Source organism: Cnephaeus nilssonii (genome assembly GCF_951640355.1).
Source record: "Cnephaeus nilssonii genome assembly, chromosome: 20".
Taxonomy (NCBI): domain Eukaryota; kingdom Metazoa; phylum Chordata; class Mammalia; order Chiroptera; family Vespertilionidae; genus Cnephaeus; species Cnephaeus nilssonii.
Genome location: NC_137091.1, coordinates 20,937,704 through 20,957,530, shown reverse-complemented (window position 1 = coordinate 20,957,530; position 19,827 = coordinate 20,937,704). Strand labels below are relative to the sequence as shown.

The window sequence follows — 19,827 nt, the reverse complement described above, 5'->3', positions numbered from 1 at the left end:
TCTGTGCGCACTGACAGATTTCCCCGACGGGGAGCTGCTTCTGTCCCCCACGCCAACTTTCGTAAGGGGGAGCGCGTCCCTGCGCAAAGCTCTGCAGCTTGGGCGAGGGGCGGGTCTATCAGTTACTATGGCGCTATCCGGAAAAAGATGGCGACCGGCTGGAAGGTAGGGAGAGAGTGCGAGTGAGGAACCCATAGAGGAGAGTGTAGACGTGTGTGGTGTGTGTGTGTGTGTGAGCTAGGGTCAGTTAGATTCTGCACGTCTTCCAAGGGGCTCCCTAACTGGGCAGTCCTAGACGGCGCAGCCCCGCGCACAAAGCGGACACTTCTCAGCGGCTGGTGCGGACGCGGAGACCACGCCATCTTGGGAAACAGAGCTGCCTGAGACGCGGATCCTGGCTTCTGACACAAACCAGGACCCTGCAGCCACTGGGCACAGAGAACTGCTATCACAGCTTCAGACCAACAAACAAGAATCCAGAGTTCTCAGCAGAATTCCGTGAGTCAAAGAGCCTACCCCACTCCCAGCAGGCGCTCGAGCGCCATAGTAACTGATAGACCCGCCCCTCCCCCAAGCTGCTGAACGCTCACAGGCGCACCGAGAGCGCAGTAACTGATAGACCCGCCCCTTGCCCAAGCTGCCGAGCTTTGCGCAGGGACGTGCTCCCCACTAGGGAATTTGGCGCGGCACAGGACAGAAGCAGCTCCCGGTCAGGGAAATCTGTCAGTGCGCACAGAGGGCTCCCCTTCGGGGAATTTGGCTTGCGGGTCACAGCTCCCCCTTCTGGGAATCTTAGAGCGTGCACAGAAGGGCTTCCCTTCGGGGAAGTTGGCGCGCAGGACGGACTCCGCCCCCCTTCCGGGACTTTGGGAGAGTGCACCACAGAGTCAGCTCACCTTCAGGATTTTAAGAATGTGCGCTCTAGCCGGTTTGGCTCAGTAGAGAGAGCACACACAGGACGCAGCTCCACTTCAGGGAATTTGGCACGCCGGACACAGCTGCCTGGGATCCCTGACTCACAGCGCATTCACACTAAGAGCCAGCGACCCCAATTGTTGGTGCATGCACACACAGGGACCCTGATTCTCAACGAGAAACCTCACAAGGCAACAGAGACTTTAACACTCGAGTCTTGGTGCAGACACAGGGAAACTCTGACTCCTGGCACATCCTAAGGATCTCATTTTCGGCGCATACCAACAGTGTGGTGCAGACAGGGCCCCTGATTCCAAGTGTGCACACGAGACCACACAGAACACTGGGGACACTGACCCTGGGCAAGTCTGGTTCCCACCAACCAAAGGCAGCCACACGTCCTAGTGTCAGAGCACTCCAGTGAAACTCGGGTGGAGCGAAGTCCCCACAGCACACGGCCCAGGTCCACGCAAACGGAAACTTGAGCTTTCTGGTAATAGCCAGAATGGGGAAACGAAATATCTCACAGAGGAAAGAAAATGTGGAGTCGCCAAGAAAGGAAATTAGTGAAACTGAAGCTTGCAACATGACAGTTACTATGGCGCTATCCGCGTGCCTGCGGGGAGGGGGATAGGCTCTTTGACTCACGGAAATCTCCGGGAAGTCTGGATTCTTGTTGTTTGTTGGTCTGAAGCTGTGATAGCAGTTCTCTGTCCCCAGAGGCTGCAGGGTCCTGGTTTGTGTCAGAAGCCAGGATCCGAGTCTCAGGCAGCTCTGTTTCTCAAGATGGCGTGGTCTCCGCGTCCGCACCAGCCGCCGAGAAGTGTCCGCTTTGTGCACGGGGCTCCGCCGTCTAGGACTGCCCGGTTAGGCAGCCCCTTGGAAGACCTGCAGAATCTAACTGACCCTAGCTCATACACACACACACACCACACACGTCTACACTCTCCTCTATGGGTTCCTCACTCACACTCTCTCTCTCCCTACCTTCCTGCCGGTGCCATCTTTTTTTCCCCAATAGTTCTTTATATAGTTTGACACTAGACCCTCATCAGATATATGATTTGAAAATATTTTTTGTACTTCTGCAGATTCTTTTCACTTTTTTTTGAAAATTTTTTGTTTATTGATTCTAGAGAGAGATAGTGAGAGAGAGAGAAACATTGATTGTTGTTCCACTTATTTATGCATTTATTGATTGACTCCCATATGTGTCCCAACTGGGGATCGAACCTGCAATCCCGGCACATTGGGACAACGCTCCAACCAACTGAGCTACCTGGCCAGAGCCTTTTCATTTTCTTGATAATGTCCACATAAACGTTTTAATTTTAATGAAGTTCAATTTACTGATTTTTTTTCTTTTTGAGCATCAGTTGATTAAGCCTCAGTTGCCTCATCTATATGAGACATGGTGATGACACCCAGTGTGTAATGTGGTGAGAAAAACCAGAGGACTCGTCTGTTAATGTACCTAGTTCATTGAGCAGACCCTTTGGAAATGTCAGGGAATATTGTAAGATGAAGGGAATTTCTTTTCACTCTTAGTCCCAGTGGAAGCTATTTTGAATCCTAATCTTTTCACAGCAATCTTACTGATTTAGAATTGGAATCAGGCATTTCAGGATAAAAATCTCAAAGTGTTATCCTTCTATATGACTCTGAACTAAAATGAAAATCAGTCGTATATATATTATTAAACAGCCTATTAGTTACCTTTATTCACTATCAGTGTGTTTCATAAACTCATGATAGTTAAGGAGCCTTTGCCAGTTTGTTGTGTTTTTAAGTGAAATATAGTTTGATCAAAGCTTTCTTCTTCTTTTTTTCCTGTTGTAACTATTGTTTCTATTGGCCCATTTTTCTGTGTCGTTCTGTTTAAGTCTTTAAGAAATTTGAGCCCTAGCCGCTTTGGCTCCGTGGATAGAGCGTTGGCCTGCGGATCAGAAGGGCCCCGCGTTTGATTCCTGTCAAGAGCATGTACCTTGGTTGCAGGCTCCTCCCCGGGCCCAGGTCAGGGCTCCTACAGGAGGCAACCAATCGATGTGTTTCTCTCACATCAATGTTTCTTTCTGTCTTTCCCTCTCCTTTATACTCTGTAAAAAAAAAAAAAAAAAAAAAATCAATGGGAAAAATATCCTTGGGTGAGGATTAAAAATAATAATAATAATAAATAAATAAATTTGATATAGGCCTGTTTTAAGCAGTCTTGTGTAATTTTGACTTCTTGGACACCCTTTTGATGGTGTTTCTGTTCTTTTTCTTGTGCATCTGTGTTTTTAAAGCATCAGTTGATTAGGTAGGTTGACTCTAGGCACTCGATAATGGTAAGAGTGAGCTAAAACTATCTGGTGTGCCAGCAGTTGGAGAGAGATGGGTGTGTGACCTTCAGAATAGGGAGGAGGTTCCTCTAGTGGTCGGGGACATCTCCATTACCCTTACTCACATGCTCAGTCTGTAGGATCTTTGCCATGTAAGTTAGTTTCGACATGGCTTCCCTTTCTGGGCCTTAAGCAGATTGGGGTGAGAGCATGTATCCTGATGCCTTCTTTCCCTTGTTTCTTTTCAGAGTAACCAACGGGTCGACCTCTATAAGTGGAAAGACGGCATTGGGGAAGTTGGCACAACCTTACAGGGCCATACTCGTGTGATCAGGTAGGCACCAGCCCTCTGCAGCGCCCTGGGGAGCGAGATGAAAACACCCACCTCCTCCCACAGCTTGATTCTCTGTGTTGTGTTGGCCCTGGGTGGCTGTTAGGTCGTTAGACAGTACTGAGGTGATGGCTTTCACAGTGGAAAACACTGGTATTTAGGAACCAGCATTCATGTAGTATTAACCCTGATCCCAGAAAATACTTAGACAGGTACAGAGTAAGGATTAGAGCTGACTTTTGCCACAGGAGGGAGAAGTTATGCCATAATCTTACCTCAGGTCATAGTCGGCGGTGGCCAGGAATGGAGACATCCGGGAGCAGCCTGTGCCCTTTCTCCACAGCTGTGCGTCACCACACAGAGCTCCTGCAGAGCAGCCCATTATCCAGACACGCAGTTCCCTTCCACTCATGGCCTTCCAGTGGCCTCTGAGTGTCCCCTGACCCACCCTTCCCTGCACCCCTGTTTCTGGGTGGAGAAAGCTTGTTCCGAGAAGGAGCAGCAGCGAGTGCAGGGGTGGTGAAGTGGACTTGGAAGTGGTGGGGAAAGGCTAGACCCCTGCCTCTGCTTACTGTTCATGTAGTAACTGCCTTTCTAGACGTGAGGGCGCGAGTAGGGGACCAGAGGCCTGCTGGCAACATGGCAGCTTGCCACTGCTAAGGGACATTGGATTTACTCACTGTACCTGTGGTTGAGTCTGATTCAGAAAATGAAAAGTCAAAAATTTTCCTTGTTTTGTCTGTCCAGTTTGTGCCTGCATGTGTGCGTGTGTGCATGTGTGTTTTAAGTTGAAACACTCCATTTCTGTTCCGGAGCACGTGTAATATAGCTGGAGATAACCGGGAAGGACCTGAATGTTTCTTTCCGAGCTCAGTTAAGTCTTGTTCATTCCCAAAGAACGTTGGAGATTCCCAGCCTAAACCGTGTTAAGAGGCCCATTACAGTGACTTTCTGAAACCACTGGACACTAAATCTGCTACTGCTTTGGAACCAGACTCTGAATTTTTTCTCTCTTCATTGTTCTGTTTGTTTCTGTATTCCCAGCGACTTGGACTGGGCAGTGTTTGAACCGGATCTCCTCGTTACCAGCTCTGTGGACACCTACATCTACATTTGGGATATCAAGTAAGAACGATAAAGAGGCATAACCACATGGTTGTGCGCGATTTGGTAGCTTCATTTTAGAGATCGGGTATCTTAGTTTGGTTCCCCCTAGAGGGCAGACCCTGAGACAAGGATACTTTGCAGATACATTATTTAGGAGTTGAATGAAATGCGGTAGGGGATAGAGAAGAGACAGGATGGGGAAGGCCACAAATAGAGGGCGCATTATCCACCTGTGTACCACTGTGAACCGGTGAGGCTGAGTCTTACTGGGACTGCTAGGTGCTAGTGTAAAACTCCCTCCTCAGAGGCATCCCACCCCGAGGGCTAAGGAAGTGGGGGTGCTGTTCACTGTCAGTCATTGGTTGTCCCCAGGGGCCTTACTTCTCTGCACTCAGTCCTGTCACAGCGGTTGCCAAATGGTCTTCTAGGGAGATTTTTGGCATTTGGAAGTCAGGATGGACTTTACTGAAGTGGCAAGTGAGGGCGGGGGATTTTGATGGGCACAGACACACAGCTGCTGCTGCAGGCAGTGCTACAAGACACCTCTGCTCAGCTCTTTACTTGCTCTTTGGGAGGCTTCAGTTCCCCATCTGTGAGCGTGGCTGAGGGCCACCTGGTAGAGATACTCTTCATGGGGTAAAGAGCACCCAGCCCAGGCCTGGCACCTTGTAAGTTATTTTTTTTTTAAATTAATTTCTTTGAGGAATAATGTGTGAGGGAGGAGGAGGAAGAGGAGGGGGAGAGAGAGAGAAAGAGAAAGAGAAAGAGAAACATCGATGGGTTGCCTCCCACACATGCCCTGACTGGGGATCGAACCCTCAACCTGGGTATGTGCCCTGACTGGGATCCAAACCCACTACGCCTTCATGTACGGGCTGATGCTCCAACCAACTGAGCCACACCGGCCAGAGAACTTTGTAAGTTCTTTATTTTTTTTTTTAAAGTTTATTGTTGAAAGTATTACAGATGTCCCCTTCTCCTCCTCCTCCCGCTTTGACCTCCTCCCCCCTGGATCCTTGCCCATCCCCCCGCCAAGGCCTTCACCACATTATTGTGTAAGTTCTTAATAAATGTCACTTCCCCTCTCGCTTTGTAAAGCAAAGTTCTCTTTACCGTAACAGAGGTGACTGACTAGTGTGTATAGTCTGTAGAGTCCCGGAGATGGTCACTTTTTGCCCTCCCCAGGCTGCTCTGCTCCCAAATGGCAGTGGCTTTGTGACACTTTACACTGAAAGGTGGACTGTAGATAGAAGACAGGCCTGGTATTGAGATCTGATGGACCAGTGAAAGAGATTCTAAGGGAGCAAGGGTGTGTACGGCTGACGTCACCAGCATTCCCTCTAGGTTAGCACCTCAAGGTGCTTGAAGCTCTCTTTTTTTAAAAATTGAATTTATTGGGATGACATTGTTCACAAAACCATATAGGTTTCAAGTGTACAACTCAGCAAAACATCATCTGCACACAGCATTGTACACTCATTACCTAAAGTAAAGTCTCTTTCTGTCCCTATTTGCCTACCTCCACCTACTCCCACCCTACCTACTCCCACCCCCCTTTTCCTCTGGCTATCATCACGCTGATGTTTTTGTGACTGACTTATTTCACTTAGCATACTGTCCTCAAGGTTCATCCATGTTGCAGCATGTGATAGAATCTCCTTCCTTTTTAAGGCCTAATAATAGCCCACTCTCTGTATATAACGCATTTTGTTTATCCACTAATCAGTTGATGGACACTTGGGTTGCTTCCACCTCTCGGTTATCGTGAACACCCAGAGTAGTTTTTTACTTTACCTTTGAAATGCGTTGGTAAGATTCTTGCAGAGTTACCCCTTCATGACTGTCCACTTGTTCCATTAGGAGAAATGACACCAGGAAGGTATTCTTTTGGCTTTTTCTGCTCTTACATCAGGGTCACACAGGCCATGCTGTGCTCTTTTTTTGTGTGTGTGTTTTGTTGTTAATCCTCACTGGAGGATATTTTCCCATTGATTTTTAGAGAGAGTGGAAGGGAGGGGGAGAGACAGACAGAGAGAAACATTGGTGTGAGAGAGACACATTGGTTGCCTCCCCCACGTGCCCTGACCAGGGCCAGGGATCAAGCCTGCAACTGAGGTAGGTGCCCTTGACTGAAATCGATCCCGGGACCCTTCATTCGCAGGCCGACGCTCTATCCACTGAGCCAAACCAGCTAGGGCTCTTTATGCTCTTTCTAAGGCTCTCACATTCCCACTGATCTCCAAGTACCTACTCAAAGGAAAGTGAAGAAATATGTGCAGAGCATGAAAAGCACTAGGTGTGTGGTGGCATATGAATTGGGCATTTGATTTCTGACTTTTATATTTCAGAGACACAAGGAAGCCTACCATTGCACTGTCTGCTGTAGGTGAGTGTATATCCCCCCTGTTTGTCTTTATTCTGTTTCTTCCATTCTTTCTCTCACATTGACTGTCCAAACCCCATGTTTTATTGTGGCTAGATGGAATTTTAAGGCCCATATTGCAAGGGACTTGCTTCAGGTTGCTCTTAGAAGTTGGTCAGGACTATTGAGTTGTCGTCAGCAACTTATTTCAGGATGCAAGGACAGGAACCAAATTGATTTGTTTTTAAACATTTTATTGCAGAAAATTTTAAGTGTGTATAAAAATAGAAGAAAGTGAAGTACCAGTTGTCAATATACTGCCAGTTTTATTTCATCTTTACCTCTACCCACTGTCCCACTCCCCCACCTGATCCTCTTTGGGATTATTTTGAAGCAAATCCCAGGTATTCTTTCATTTCATCAACAAATATTTCATTAAGTATTTTTTACAAGAAAAGAATCCTTTAAAAAGCATAATTATATGCCCTAACCGGTTTGGCTCAGTGGATAGAGCGTCGGCCTGAGGACTGAAGGGTCCCGGGTTCAATACCGGTCAAGGGCATGCATGTACCTTGTTTGTGGGCACATCCCCAGTGGGGCGTGTGCAGGAGGCAGCTGATGGATGTTTCTCTCTCATCGATGTTTCTGGCTCTCTATCCCTCTCCCTTCCTCTCTGTAAAAAACCAATAAAATATATTTAAAAACAAACAACATAATTATGTACTGTCAACATACCTAAAAATATTAACAATAGCTTTTTATTACCATTATATACTTATGCAGTATTCAAATTTCCCCAGCAGTCTGTCTGTCTCTCTTTCTCCTTTTTTACAATTATTTGAATCAGAATCCAAGTAAAGTCCATACTTGCAAATGGTTGATATACTTCTCATCTTTATTAATTGGTAGGGTTCTTCTCCTTTTCATTTTTTGGTTTGTTTTTCTTTTTCTGCAGTTTGTTTATTGAAGTTCATTTTTTGGTTTGTTTTTCTTTTTCTGCAGTTTGTTTATTGAAGAAACCAGGCTGTTTGTCCTGTGGTTTCCCCACAATCTAGATGATGCTGATGTGTCCCCATGGTTTCATTTAATATGGAGGCACTGCGTCTTTGAAATCTGATCTACCTGTTTTCATTGCTCAGTTGGAATAAACTATTGTTGGGATTCTGCACTGGGCTCTTGTGGAGGGTTCCTACCAGTTCCTGGGAGTTGAACTTGGATATAGAACTGGTAAACCTTACTCACAGGGATGAAGCCTAATCATCAGGATTATATTTTGGCATCAAGTACCTGTCACGAGGAGATGGAGCAGGCTCTTCTTACTCATTCTCTAGCTGATACGCTTTCTTACATAAAAACTAGGTCTTCACCACTTATTCTTAGATGACTTAAGATGCCCTGTGTCTCAAGAAAAAACAAAAACAAACAAACAAACAAACAAAAAAACAAATACCCTCACCAAAACCAAGCAAGGATAACTCTGGGCCTTATTTCTATTTCCTGTTAGATTCTAAGTCCTTGCTTTATCTATCACATTCTCCAGACTTCGTGGATCAGGTTGCTCTTCAAAGCCCTGGATCTACTATGGCATCCCCAATAATAAACACCCACCCAAAGGGAGAGATGTCAAAGCAGAAATATCATGTGTTATCTGAGCAAGAACAAAAAGAGGTGGGAATGATGGCCATTGTTTGGTTCTTGTTTAACTTAACTTGATTATTTTTAAGAGTCAGCTATCATTGCTGCTGTGTCCCAGTTTTTCCCATTTCTCAACGTCTCCTGCCATCTTACAGCGTGCCGCCTCTCTTAAGTAGCAGCTCTTTTGTCGTTGTTCTTTGTGTTTGCAGAGTGGGGAAGGCCTGAGTCCACACAGTGCCTGGGTGTTCCCTTTCCCTGACTCAGTGCAGGGCCAGTGGCCGTGTCTAACCACTGATGGGTTGGTGGAGGGGGGTGCCCACAACCCTCTGAGGGCAGAATTGGGCAACACTGGAGCTTATTTTTCATCAGAGCTTTGTTTTGCCAACACTGTCCATCAAAAAAAAAAAAAAAAAGAAAAAAAAGGAAGAAAGAAAGAAAGAAAGAAAGAAAGAAAGAAAGAAAGAAAGAAAGAAAAGAAAAGAAAAGAAAGAAAGAAAACAAACAAGGAAGGAGCAGGCATTGAGGTTGGGAGTGCAATCCTGGTCATTGAGGTGATGAAGAGCCAGGTTGTGTGATGAGTCAGTTACCAACCAGCAGAGCCACATTCAATGTCTGCTTTCTAAGAAACTGCATTTCCCTGCTGATGCTGCTCAGAGGTCACCTGTAGATTTTTTCCCCCGAGTGAAGTTACCAGGTGACTCTGATCCTGTTCCCATGTGTTATTTAATTCATTTATTTTTTGGCTTTATTTTCTCTTTATGGTGGAGTTGGTGCATTTATAGAAACTTGAGGGATTCTGTGCTTATTTCAACCAGAGCTCATTATCCAACTCCCCTGGGTGTGCTATCCTCTGATTCCAAAGGTGTTGAGGTCAGCAGCTTTCTATCCTGATTTTTCTTTGCAGCGGGTGCCTCACAGGTCAAATGGAATAAAAAAAATGCTAATTGCCTTGCCACCAGTCATGATGGGGATGTACGGATATGGGACAAGCGGGTGAGTAATCTCTCTTTTTCCCCCAGTTGGCCTTTAATCCCTCCCAGAGAATAAGACGAGGATGTTGTGAGTAGCAGGGCTTGTCTGAGAGTCTAGTGTGCCTGTGCTGTGTGGTAAATTGCCATTTTCGGATCACAGTACCAGATGATCTTTGCTTCCTGATCAAACTGGCATTGAAGGAAGGTAGGGAAAGTAGGAGGCATATGATCAGTGGTTAAGACAATGTACTTGGACTCAAGTTAGAGTCCCACTTTGCTGTCTCCTACTAGTAAGTATGATATCAGATGAGTCACTAAACGTCTCCAAGCTTCCATTTCCTTATCTTTAAAGTAAAGTTGATAATAATAGTGAGTGTATCATTGAGGAGGTCAAGCCTGGGAGACCCAACACTATTCTAGGATGGTCAACTGCCCCAGATTGCAAAGCAAAAACCATTTGTTCTAGGACATATACCATCCTGGATATCTCTGGTGTAAATGACTGAGGTGCAGGGTACTCAGTTGCACAAATCTTCCCTTAGAAGCCTAGCTATCTCATCAGCCCCAAAAGAGCCTCAGACCATATATTCTCCCTTCAACAGCTCCTGTAACGGACAAGCAGGAAGAGGTGTGGGGTCCTAGACTGCTGTTGTAATGGAAAGTATGTAGGACGTTTGGTATGTTGACATGAGGACCAATAATGATGCAGGGAAAGGGCCTCCCCGGTATCTAACTGCCAGACCATTGGGTAATGATGCTCCTGTAAGATCTGGGTTCTAAATACCACTTCCTGCTCTGTGAAGCCCTAGGCTGGAGATCCTCAGCCTTTGTGGGGAGTACCTACTTTGAATTTTCCTGAAACTTGTTCAGGGTCTGTCCCATCTCCAGTGTTGCCTGTAAAGTCTTAGTTTTGCTTCTGGCTGCCCTACTCCCTTCCCTCTTAGCAGGGAATAAGGTCTTAACAGTTGCAGAGCGGAGAGGGAATGAAGCAGAGATTGGGGGTCTGCTGGATTGGGTGCCAGGACTGCTGGGGAAGTCATATGCTGGCTGAAACTTTCTGCCTTAGTAGCTCTTAGGGGAGAAGGAGATTTTATAAATAGAGATTGGACAGGTGTATCTTCCGTATGTTTTTATCTGTCCCTTTAGTCCAGTCTGGTAGTAGTCATTCTTCCACCCCCTTTATTTCTTAAATTGGTGATGGGGTTTATTCTTTTTGTCGCTAGCATAGCATTTAAATATAGTGAGTAGTTTAAATGAAATGTGTGGTTAGTTGTAGTGCATCCCTATTTGCTATAGACTGTTTTCAGAGCCATAGGCAAAAGAAACACTTTGGTGTTTAGCCAGGAACTCTACCAAAACAGTATCTGTTCCTTATCTTTTTTTTTTTTTTTTTTTAGTAAAGAATTATAAATTTATTAGGTCATCTGGAAAACCAGATGGGCTGAGCCCCCAAATGGCGCCAGCCTGTGTTCCTTATCTTGAAGTACATACGGCCAAACTGTTCCTTCCTAGTCTTTTGATTGGTCCACTAATAACCCTGACTTCCCCCAGCAAGCCTTTTATCCATTGGTTTAAGGGGTTTATTTTTGGCTATTAATAACTTAAGACTTCTGCTGAGATGGACTGTAAAGCTTGTTCGTTTTATTTCTCTGGCACTTCTAGTGTCAGAGCAGCACTGATGGCAGCCAGCCTCAGAGGCTTAAAAAAGTGCAGTATCAGTGGTGATGCTCGAGTTTATTATCAGTGTGACTGATAATAATTATGTTTACTAAACATTTATGATGCACAGGCATTGTTCTAAGAACTTTATGTGCATTGGTTTATTTCTCTTTATAACTGGTCTTTAAAGTAGGTACTGTTGTGATCCCTGTTCTGCAGATGAGTAAACGTAGACACAGTTTGTTACTAGGATTTTAACCCAGGGAGGCTGGTTCTGGAGACTGCACTAATACATGCTCTTTAGAGCAAGTATAAAAAGAAAATAATCATTCATAGTCCTGTTACCCAGAGACAAATGCTAACATTTTGATATTTTATTTTCTTCTGCATTTTTCATGGTTTATCATATCATATATGTAGTTATGTATACTTTTTTCATTTAACATTACATTTTCCTCATGTTATAAACTCTAAGTATTAATTTTTTTAGAAATATTTATTTATTAATTTTTGTTGTTGTTAATCCTCATTGAAGGATATTTTTCTAATGATTTTTAGAGATAGTGGAAGGGAGTGGGAGAGACAGAAAAATTGATGTGAGAGAGACACGTCGATTGGTTGCCTCCCGTATGTGCCTGGACTGGGAATTAAACCCACAACCTAGGTATGTGCCCTAACCAGAAATTGAACCCCCAACCTTTTGGTGTACAGGATGATGCTGCAAGAAACTGAGTCTCCTGGCCAGCGCTCTAAATATAACTTAAAAAACAAATGTTATTGCTTTCAAAGAGAGGGAGGGAGAGGGAGAGAGAGATAGAAACATCAGTAATGAGAGAGAATCATCAATTGGCTGCCTCCTACATGCTCCCCACAAGGGATCGAACCCCCCAACCCAGGAATGTGCTTTGACCAGGAATCGAACCTCGACCTCCCGGTTCATAGGCCGACGCCCAACCACTGAGCAACACCGGCTAGGCTCTAAGTATAACGAACGTATCAGAAAGCTGTACTAGAATTGATTTTAAAATTTCAATTATTCCTCACTTACTGTTTGTATTGTTTCTGGTTTTCTGGTATTCCATGTAACACCAAGATGAACATCTTTTGTATCTAAAGCTTTCTGTGAATTTGGAATATTCCCTTGAGAAAGGAAAATTTTAAGTCTCTTGATAAAATTTGTCAAGTCCCCCCACCCTCACCCCCCAAAAAAAAGGTTTTGGTATTTTATATATACACGAGCAGTGATAAATGCAGACTGCATTGAGTATTATTTACAGGTATCTTCTAATTTGATAGCTTAAACATATTTTAATGTATTGTTTGAGGTTTCCTTTTGAGCTTGTTCATTTTTATATGCTTATTAATTGTGTATTGTTTTCTTTTGTGTTGTGTGTTCATTCTCTTCTGGGGTCTTGGTCACATTAATATTGGAAGTTTTTAGGATTGACATTGGATCTGTTTGGACATCACAGCCCCTCTTCTTGGGTGATTGTGAGGAAGGGAAGCAAGAATTGCAGAACATAATACTAAAGGGGAAAAGCCCCCACTATCTCGTATCCTTCATGAAAGCCAGTCAGGGCTGGAGCAGAAAGAGATTAGGCTCCCAGAGCCATATACAGAGTATGGGTGAAGGAGAGCAGGATAAGTGTTGTTGTTTGTTGTAAACAAAACAAAGTCGTTTCTTAAAGATAGAGACAGTATCTAGCATTTTTATATGCCTGCAGACTATGTGGTAGACTTGAGTTTTTTCTAAATAGACAATACTATGTGCTTGTCTTTTGCAGAAACCTAGCACAGCAGTGGAATATCTAGCAGCCCATCTGTCCAAAATCCACGGCCTGGACTGGCACCCAGACAGCGAGCACATTCTTGCTACCTCCAGTCAAGATAATTCCGTCAAGGTGAGTGGTACCCCAGTGGGGAAGTTGGGGAGCTGTGTTTGGGAGGCATCAGTTTGTGTTTGGGAGGTAGCATTTTCTTCTGAAGGAAAGTATGTTGGCATAGTCTGTGTGTTTCAGGGGTGCATGTGCTTGTTGGCTATGACGCGTACTGCGGCAGCCAACCAGCCTGATCCGGGCCCTATCGGTGCCCCCTACCGGCTGGCTCCACTCCCGATCGGCCCCCAACACCCCTATCGGAGGTGGGGCCAGCCAACCAACCGCCTGCCACCCCTCCCCCTGACCAGTCCCGCCCCCGACCGGCCCTCAATGCCCCAATTGGGGGCAGGGCCAGCTGGCAACTGCCTGCAGCCCTTTGCATCCCCTCCAGCCCAGCCCGATGGTCCCCTTTGGGGCAGGCTGGCCAAATCCCACCCGTGCATGAATTCATGCATCGGGCCTCTAGTATCTGATATGATCCTGGACTTTATTCCTTTCTCCTTGTGAAAGGAGGTCAGAAACAAAAGCATTTAGAAAGGAAAAGAAGTTTACTTACAAAGAAGTTGCCAGGAAGTCAGATTTCAGAAGGACTGGCTCAGCAAAGAAAAAGCACGGCAGACATATAAGGAAAGGAGAAAAACCCACAGAATTGTTAAAGTTATCAAGTTTACCATTAGTCTATCTGGGGTGGGAAAACAGCAGTTTTCTTACATGACTATTATAAAATTATGACATCTTCAGACATCAGCATTGCAGAAGTCAGGAATAGAGTTGTTTTATTAGAGATTCTTTAACTTACAGGAAATGCTCAAGGTTCATGTGTTTTGGTGACTATTATTTTTGGTTTATCTCAGAGTGTAGTGTTTCTTATTGTTTGTTTTTCTTCTCTGACTGTGACATGTGATATGTGTGCCCCCTTATTCACAAGGATGCAGGGCACGGAGTCAGCTTCGCTCTACAGTTCCTCCTTGTGGTCAGGCCTCTGCCTGGAAGGTCAGAGATTTAACCACAGAAATTTGCTTAGCAATTTTGTGATTCAGCATCATTAATTTAATGCTTTGCTTTATTTTCATAGGCATGCTTGTCTTTTTGGTATGGTTAGCAAAACTAAAACCATACATACACTAAGGCTTGAAAGTTAACTTCTCTCTGAGGTTTGTAAATCCCCCAGGGTTGTAATTTATGTTTATGTGCCACAAGTGGTTTTCTTGTTTCTTTGTTTTAGATTTGGATTTTTGTCCCCCATCCCCTCCAGATCAGCTTGTCTTCCAAGTTCAGGAACCAGAAACCAACCAATTCACCTCTGCCTCTATCTTTGAGGTCCCCAAGTTTGTCATTGTTCATTGACATTTTTACTACGTGTGAGGCTGAGATTCCATAGGCAATAAAGCAGATAACAGGCAAGGTCCATGTGTGAAACACAGACCTTGTTCCTTACCCATAGGTTTAGCTTATGAATTAAATGAAATTTTTGGCAAGGTACTTATTTATTCCACTATATTCTGGTAAGAAGGAAGACAGTTTTTATTGAATGCATACACTGAGTGGCCAGATTATTATGATCTCTGAATGCATAATAATCTGGCCACTCAATGTGTGTGTGTGTGTGTGTGTGTGTGTGTGTGTGTGTGTGTGGCCCAGTGCATGAATTCGTGCATGGGGGAGGGGACATGGGCCGTTGGCCAGCCTGCCTTCTGGTTGAACTCCTGGTCAAGGGGACAATTTGCATATTAGACTTTTATTATATAGGATATACACTGAGTGGCCAGATTATTATGCATTCAGAGGTCATAATAATCTGGCCACTCAGTGTATAAATAACATAATGTAAAAAGTAAAATAATTTAGAGGCACATTGTTTAATATTCAACCATTATTTTTACTAATTTTAGATAAGGATGAGTATCTCATTTCCCCCCCTACACAATCATTTTCTAACATTTACCTGACAATTTATTAGCTTATAATTTGTATTTTTAGTTTCTGAATTCTCTGGGATCAGCTGGAACAAGCATTGAATGAGTGTTTCACTTCAGTTTGTAAATTGTTAATCGTAAAACTCTTGAATTAAGAAGTGGGAAATGGCCCTAACCGGTTTGGCTCAGTGGATAGAGCATCAGCCTGTGGACTCAGGGGTCCCAGGTTCGATTCCGGTCAAGGGCATGTGCCTTGGTTGTGGGCACATCCCCAGTGGGGAGTGTGCAGGAGGCAGCTGATTGATGTTTATCTCTCTCATCAGTGTTTCTGACTTTCTATCCCTCTCCCTTCCTCTCTGTAAAAAATCAATAAAATATATTTTTAAAAAAAGAAGAAGAAGGGAAATGATTTTTTTAAAGGATTTTTCTTATATAGCCATTAAAAATAGAACATTAACCACAATGAAATTGGTTTTTTCCTGATCTCGGTTTAAGCAGTCTATTTCAGAAAATTGCCTTAGACTGAGTCCTGGAAATCCAAGCACGGTCCTTTGGGTACATTCTGAGAGATGAGTGTTTGGCTATGGATCAAGGTCTGCCTTATTGAGAATCTGTACCCCTGAGGCTATTCAAGAACCTGATTCTTTCCTTCTTGATTGAAACCTTTCTTATAGTTCTTCAGAAAACATCCTTTCTGATCTGTAGCTTATAGCTGGGGCCCTTTGGCAGTGGTAAAAGAAAAGCAGAAATTGCCTGAGGATGGGAGGACTGCATGGCTCTGATTAATGTATTATAATAACCAACTCTATCAGAGAGAAACATAGAGAAGACCTCTAGTCACATGTACTATGTGACCATGTCATAAGACTCCATCACTGATTGCCTTGAGAATAAGAATTTGTTATGAACAGTGAGGACTTTGTCAGCTCTCCTGGGTCCTCCCATTTATCCCATCAATGGTATGTTATAATTGTCATCAACTGTTGACTATTTTAAACCTAGAAGCAAAATCATTTTTTTAAAAAAAGGATTAATTTTGTTAATTGTCATGCCAATCTTTGTTTATAACCTGAAAAGTATACAACTGAAATGCATTCATGGTAACAATATTTTAGTTGTAGATAATTAACCCAGGGAGGCGGAACTTCTCTTTCACTTGCTAGTTTTTCCATTATGGTGGACTTGATAGCATGAAATCATTGTATTGAGCTAATTAAAAATCTGGAGAATGCCAAGCCTATCTAATATTTCTAGTTTCCCTTCTTTTATAAGTTGACGGAGTAAGTTATAGTTTACCTTATGGCCATCTGGGAAACCCAAAAGCAGTTTAGATGGAAAAGACATCTTAACAATTTTATAAGTTTGAATATGGGGCCTGGATTTGGCAAAAAAGAGTTGTCAGAAGAAACAAGAATTATTGCACGCTATGCCTTTATAGTTAAACTCTCCCTAACCCCTAACTTCTGACAACCATGGATCCATTCTCCATCATTATAGTTTTGTGTTTTGCAAATGTCATTAAAATGGAATCATGTAGTATGTAACTTTTTGAGGATGGCTTCTTTCATTCAGTGTAACATCTTTAAGATTTGTCCACGTTGTTTGAAGAATCAATAGTTCTGCCCTGGCCTGTGCATTTAAGGGTTGCGGGTTTGATATCCTGTCAAGGGCACATATCTGAGTTCCTGGTTCGATCCCCAGCCCTGGTTGGGGTGTGTGCAGAAGGCAACTAACCAATGTGTGTCTCTCTCACATTGATGTTTCTCTCTCTCCCTCCTTCCCTTCTACTCTCTCTAAAAATCAATGGAAAAAATATACTCAAGTAAGGATTAATTTTAAAAAATCAATAGTTCTTATACTTTTTACTGCTGAGTAATAATCCCTTGTATGGATATCCTACAATTTGTTATCTATTGACCCATTGGATAACATTTGGGCTGTTTCCAGTTTTTGGTGGTTGCAAATAGAGCTGCTATAACCATACATTTATAGATTTTTTTGTGAATAGAAATTTTCAGTTTTCTAGGATAAATATGTAGGAGTGGGATCACTGGGTCTTATGGTAGGTGTGCATATAACTTTTAAAGAAACTGCAAAACTGTTTTCCAGAGTGGCTTCTGTCTGTTTTTGAAAATAATTTCTTAATACCTCAATAATTCAGAGTTTCACTCTTGGTCCTCCTGCCATGGTGCTTTGCCATTTTCTGCTCTCATGACGAGTGCTGCACTCCAAGTATATTTGTCTCTCCATTGCAAGCACAGGTATCATCTCTAAGGGAGAGTTTGTATCTGGCTCACTTTGTATAACTGCAACTTCAAGTCCCACACCTTCCATGTAGGTGTGGGTGAATGAGTGGGTTGGTGTGCGCGCAGATAGTTGCATAGCCACCTTTTTCCTGTGTGACCTTGGGCAAGTTCCACGGGTTAGTAATTTTAGCTTCTCCGTTTGCAAAAGAGATTGATAACACTCATTGTATGGTTGTTGTAAAGATTTAATGGGATAAAAACTCAAAAGCTCTAAACATTTGTCTGAAATGCAATAAGTAGTCAGTACATTGCAGCTATTGTTGTTAGTTAAATTACTCTACTTGTGAAAGTGATAAAGGGTGAAAACATGCCACTCTTACCTTTCAGCTGAGAATGTTGTTTAATAGGCAGGCTGACAGTGATCTGCCCCAGCGTGGTCCTCATGAAGTCCGAAAATTCTCCGGTAACGGTTCTGAGTGTGAAGGCGAGGCTTTCTTTGTGTCTCTGCAACAGTAGCATGGCATGGGGGTGACTGGAATGCACTATTGAAATGTATCTTTAGAGAGCAGTCGCCAGCCTTTTGGACTTCTTGGACCACCAGTGGTTTGTGGACCACCGGTTGGCGACTGCTGCTTTAGAGGACAAAACAATGAGTTCAAAGGCTGTTCGTATTTCAATAGTTGAGTTTTTTAATGGCATTTATTTCACAAATTATCTTTCTTTCTTCCAGTTCTGGGATTACCGCCAGCCTCGGAAATACCTCAATATTCTCCCTTGCCAGGTGCCTGTCTGGAAGGCCAGATACACTGTGAGTGTGAACACCTGTCTCGTGTTCCAGACTCTTTATGAGGCAGTTTTCTCTTTCTGTCTTGATTTAGGGGTGGGACAAAGGTGGTCATACTGGTATAAAAGATGTTATCCACTTAAAAATTTACCCTTGGGCCCTGGACAGTGTGGCTCAGTTGATTGGTGTGCCATCCCATATTCCAGAAAGTGGCAGGTTCGATTCCCAGTCAGGGCACATACCAGGTTGTGGGTTTCATCCCCAGTCAGGGCACGTACAGGAGACAACCGACCAGTGTTTCTCGCTCACATTGATGTCTCTCTCTCTAACATTGATGTTTCTCTCTCCAATTAAAAATAATTTTTTAAAATTTAAAAATTTACTGTTGGAATGTTGGGTAAGAATCTGTACTAGAATTGCTAACCATAGCTAGACTGGGAAGCTAGGTAGTGGGAAGGTGGTCCTAGGAGCCGGGGAAGAGGGTCAGATGGAAGCAGAGGGTGGAGAGGCTTGTGGTCAGTGGATTGCGATGGAAAGAAGTCTGGCTTTAGATTCAGAAGACCTGGGTTTTGGGCCCAGCAATGCCACTTAAACACCCCCCCCATCTTTATTGAGCTATAATCTCTATATATAAAAGCCTAAGCAACCACACGACTGAATGACTGGTCGCTGTGACTGACCACCAGAGGATAGACGCTCAACGCACAGGATCGGGCTCCCTCCTGTCTGGATTGGGCCTGTGGGGATCAGGCCGAAACCGGCTATCCAACATCCCCCGAGGGGTCCTGGATTGCAAGAGGGTGCAAGCCAGGCCGAGGGACCCCATCAGTGCACAAATCAGTGAACCAGGCCTCTAGTTGATATATAACATTGTGCAAGTTCAAGTTGTACAATGTGTTAATTTGATACACTTATATGTTGCAAAACAGTTATCACCATAGCATTAGCTAACACCTCCATCACATAATTACCATTTCTTTTTTGTGATGAGAACATGCAAGATTTACTCTCTTAGCAACTTTCAAGTATGTAATATGGTGTTACTAACTTTAATCACTCTGCTGTATTAATATATCCCCAGAACTTAATCATTTATAACTGGAAGTTTGTACCCTCTGACCACCTTTCCTCTTCTTCCCTCTCCTCAGCCCTGTAATTGATATTTTACTTGGTGTTTCTATGAGTTCAGTCTTTTAAGATTCTACATATAAGTGATATCATACAGTATTTGTCTTTCTCTGACTTATTTTACTTAGCATAAGGTTTGTCCACATTGTGGTAAATGGCAGGATTTCCTTCTTTCTCATGGAAATTGTGTGTGTGTGCCTCATATTTTTATCATTCACCATTGATGGACACTTAGGTTGTTTCCACATTTTGGCTATTGTGACTAGTGCCTCAATGAGACATTTAATATTTGTGTGGCCTTTGGCAAGCCATTTGGTGTTTTTGAGCAATAGTTTTCTCCTTTGTAAAATATGAATAATAATTTTTACAATGCCTTCCTTTTTTATTGTGATAAAGTTCACCATTTTAAAATGTACAATTCAGTGGCATTTAGTATATGCACAATATGCCTTCCTTTTGAAAAATCATATATGAAAATGCTTTATAAATCATAAAGTACAATGAATATAAGGGGTAGGATATTATCAACATTCCAACCATTTTTTCATTGCCACATTGATAGCTGCTGGTCAGGG

At 43.5% G+C, this 19,827-nt stretch overlaps 1 protein-coding gene across 1 annotated transcript in view; it reads left to right on the top strand.

Moving 5' to 3' along the window:
- The window catches only part of WDR59 (WD repeat domain 59), a 78,773-nt gene that overhangs the window by 17,380 nt on the left and 41,566 nt on the right, over window positions 1–19,827 (top strand). The window contains exons 4-9 of the mRNA XM_079800711.1: window positions 3,485–3,570; window positions 4,612–4,692; window positions 7,023–7,060; window positions 9,576–9,664; window positions 13,086–13,202; window positions 18,071–18,148. Coding sequence (XP_079656837.1) covers window positions 3,485–3,570; window positions 4,612–4,692; window positions 7,023–7,060; window positions 9,576–9,664; window positions 13,086–13,202; window positions 18,071–18,148 — 489 coding nt within the window. The remainder of the gene's footprint in view (window positions 1–3,484; window positions 3,571–4,611; window positions 4,693–7,022; window positions 7,061–9,575; window positions 9,665–13,085; window positions 13,203–18,070; window positions 18,149–19,827) is intronic.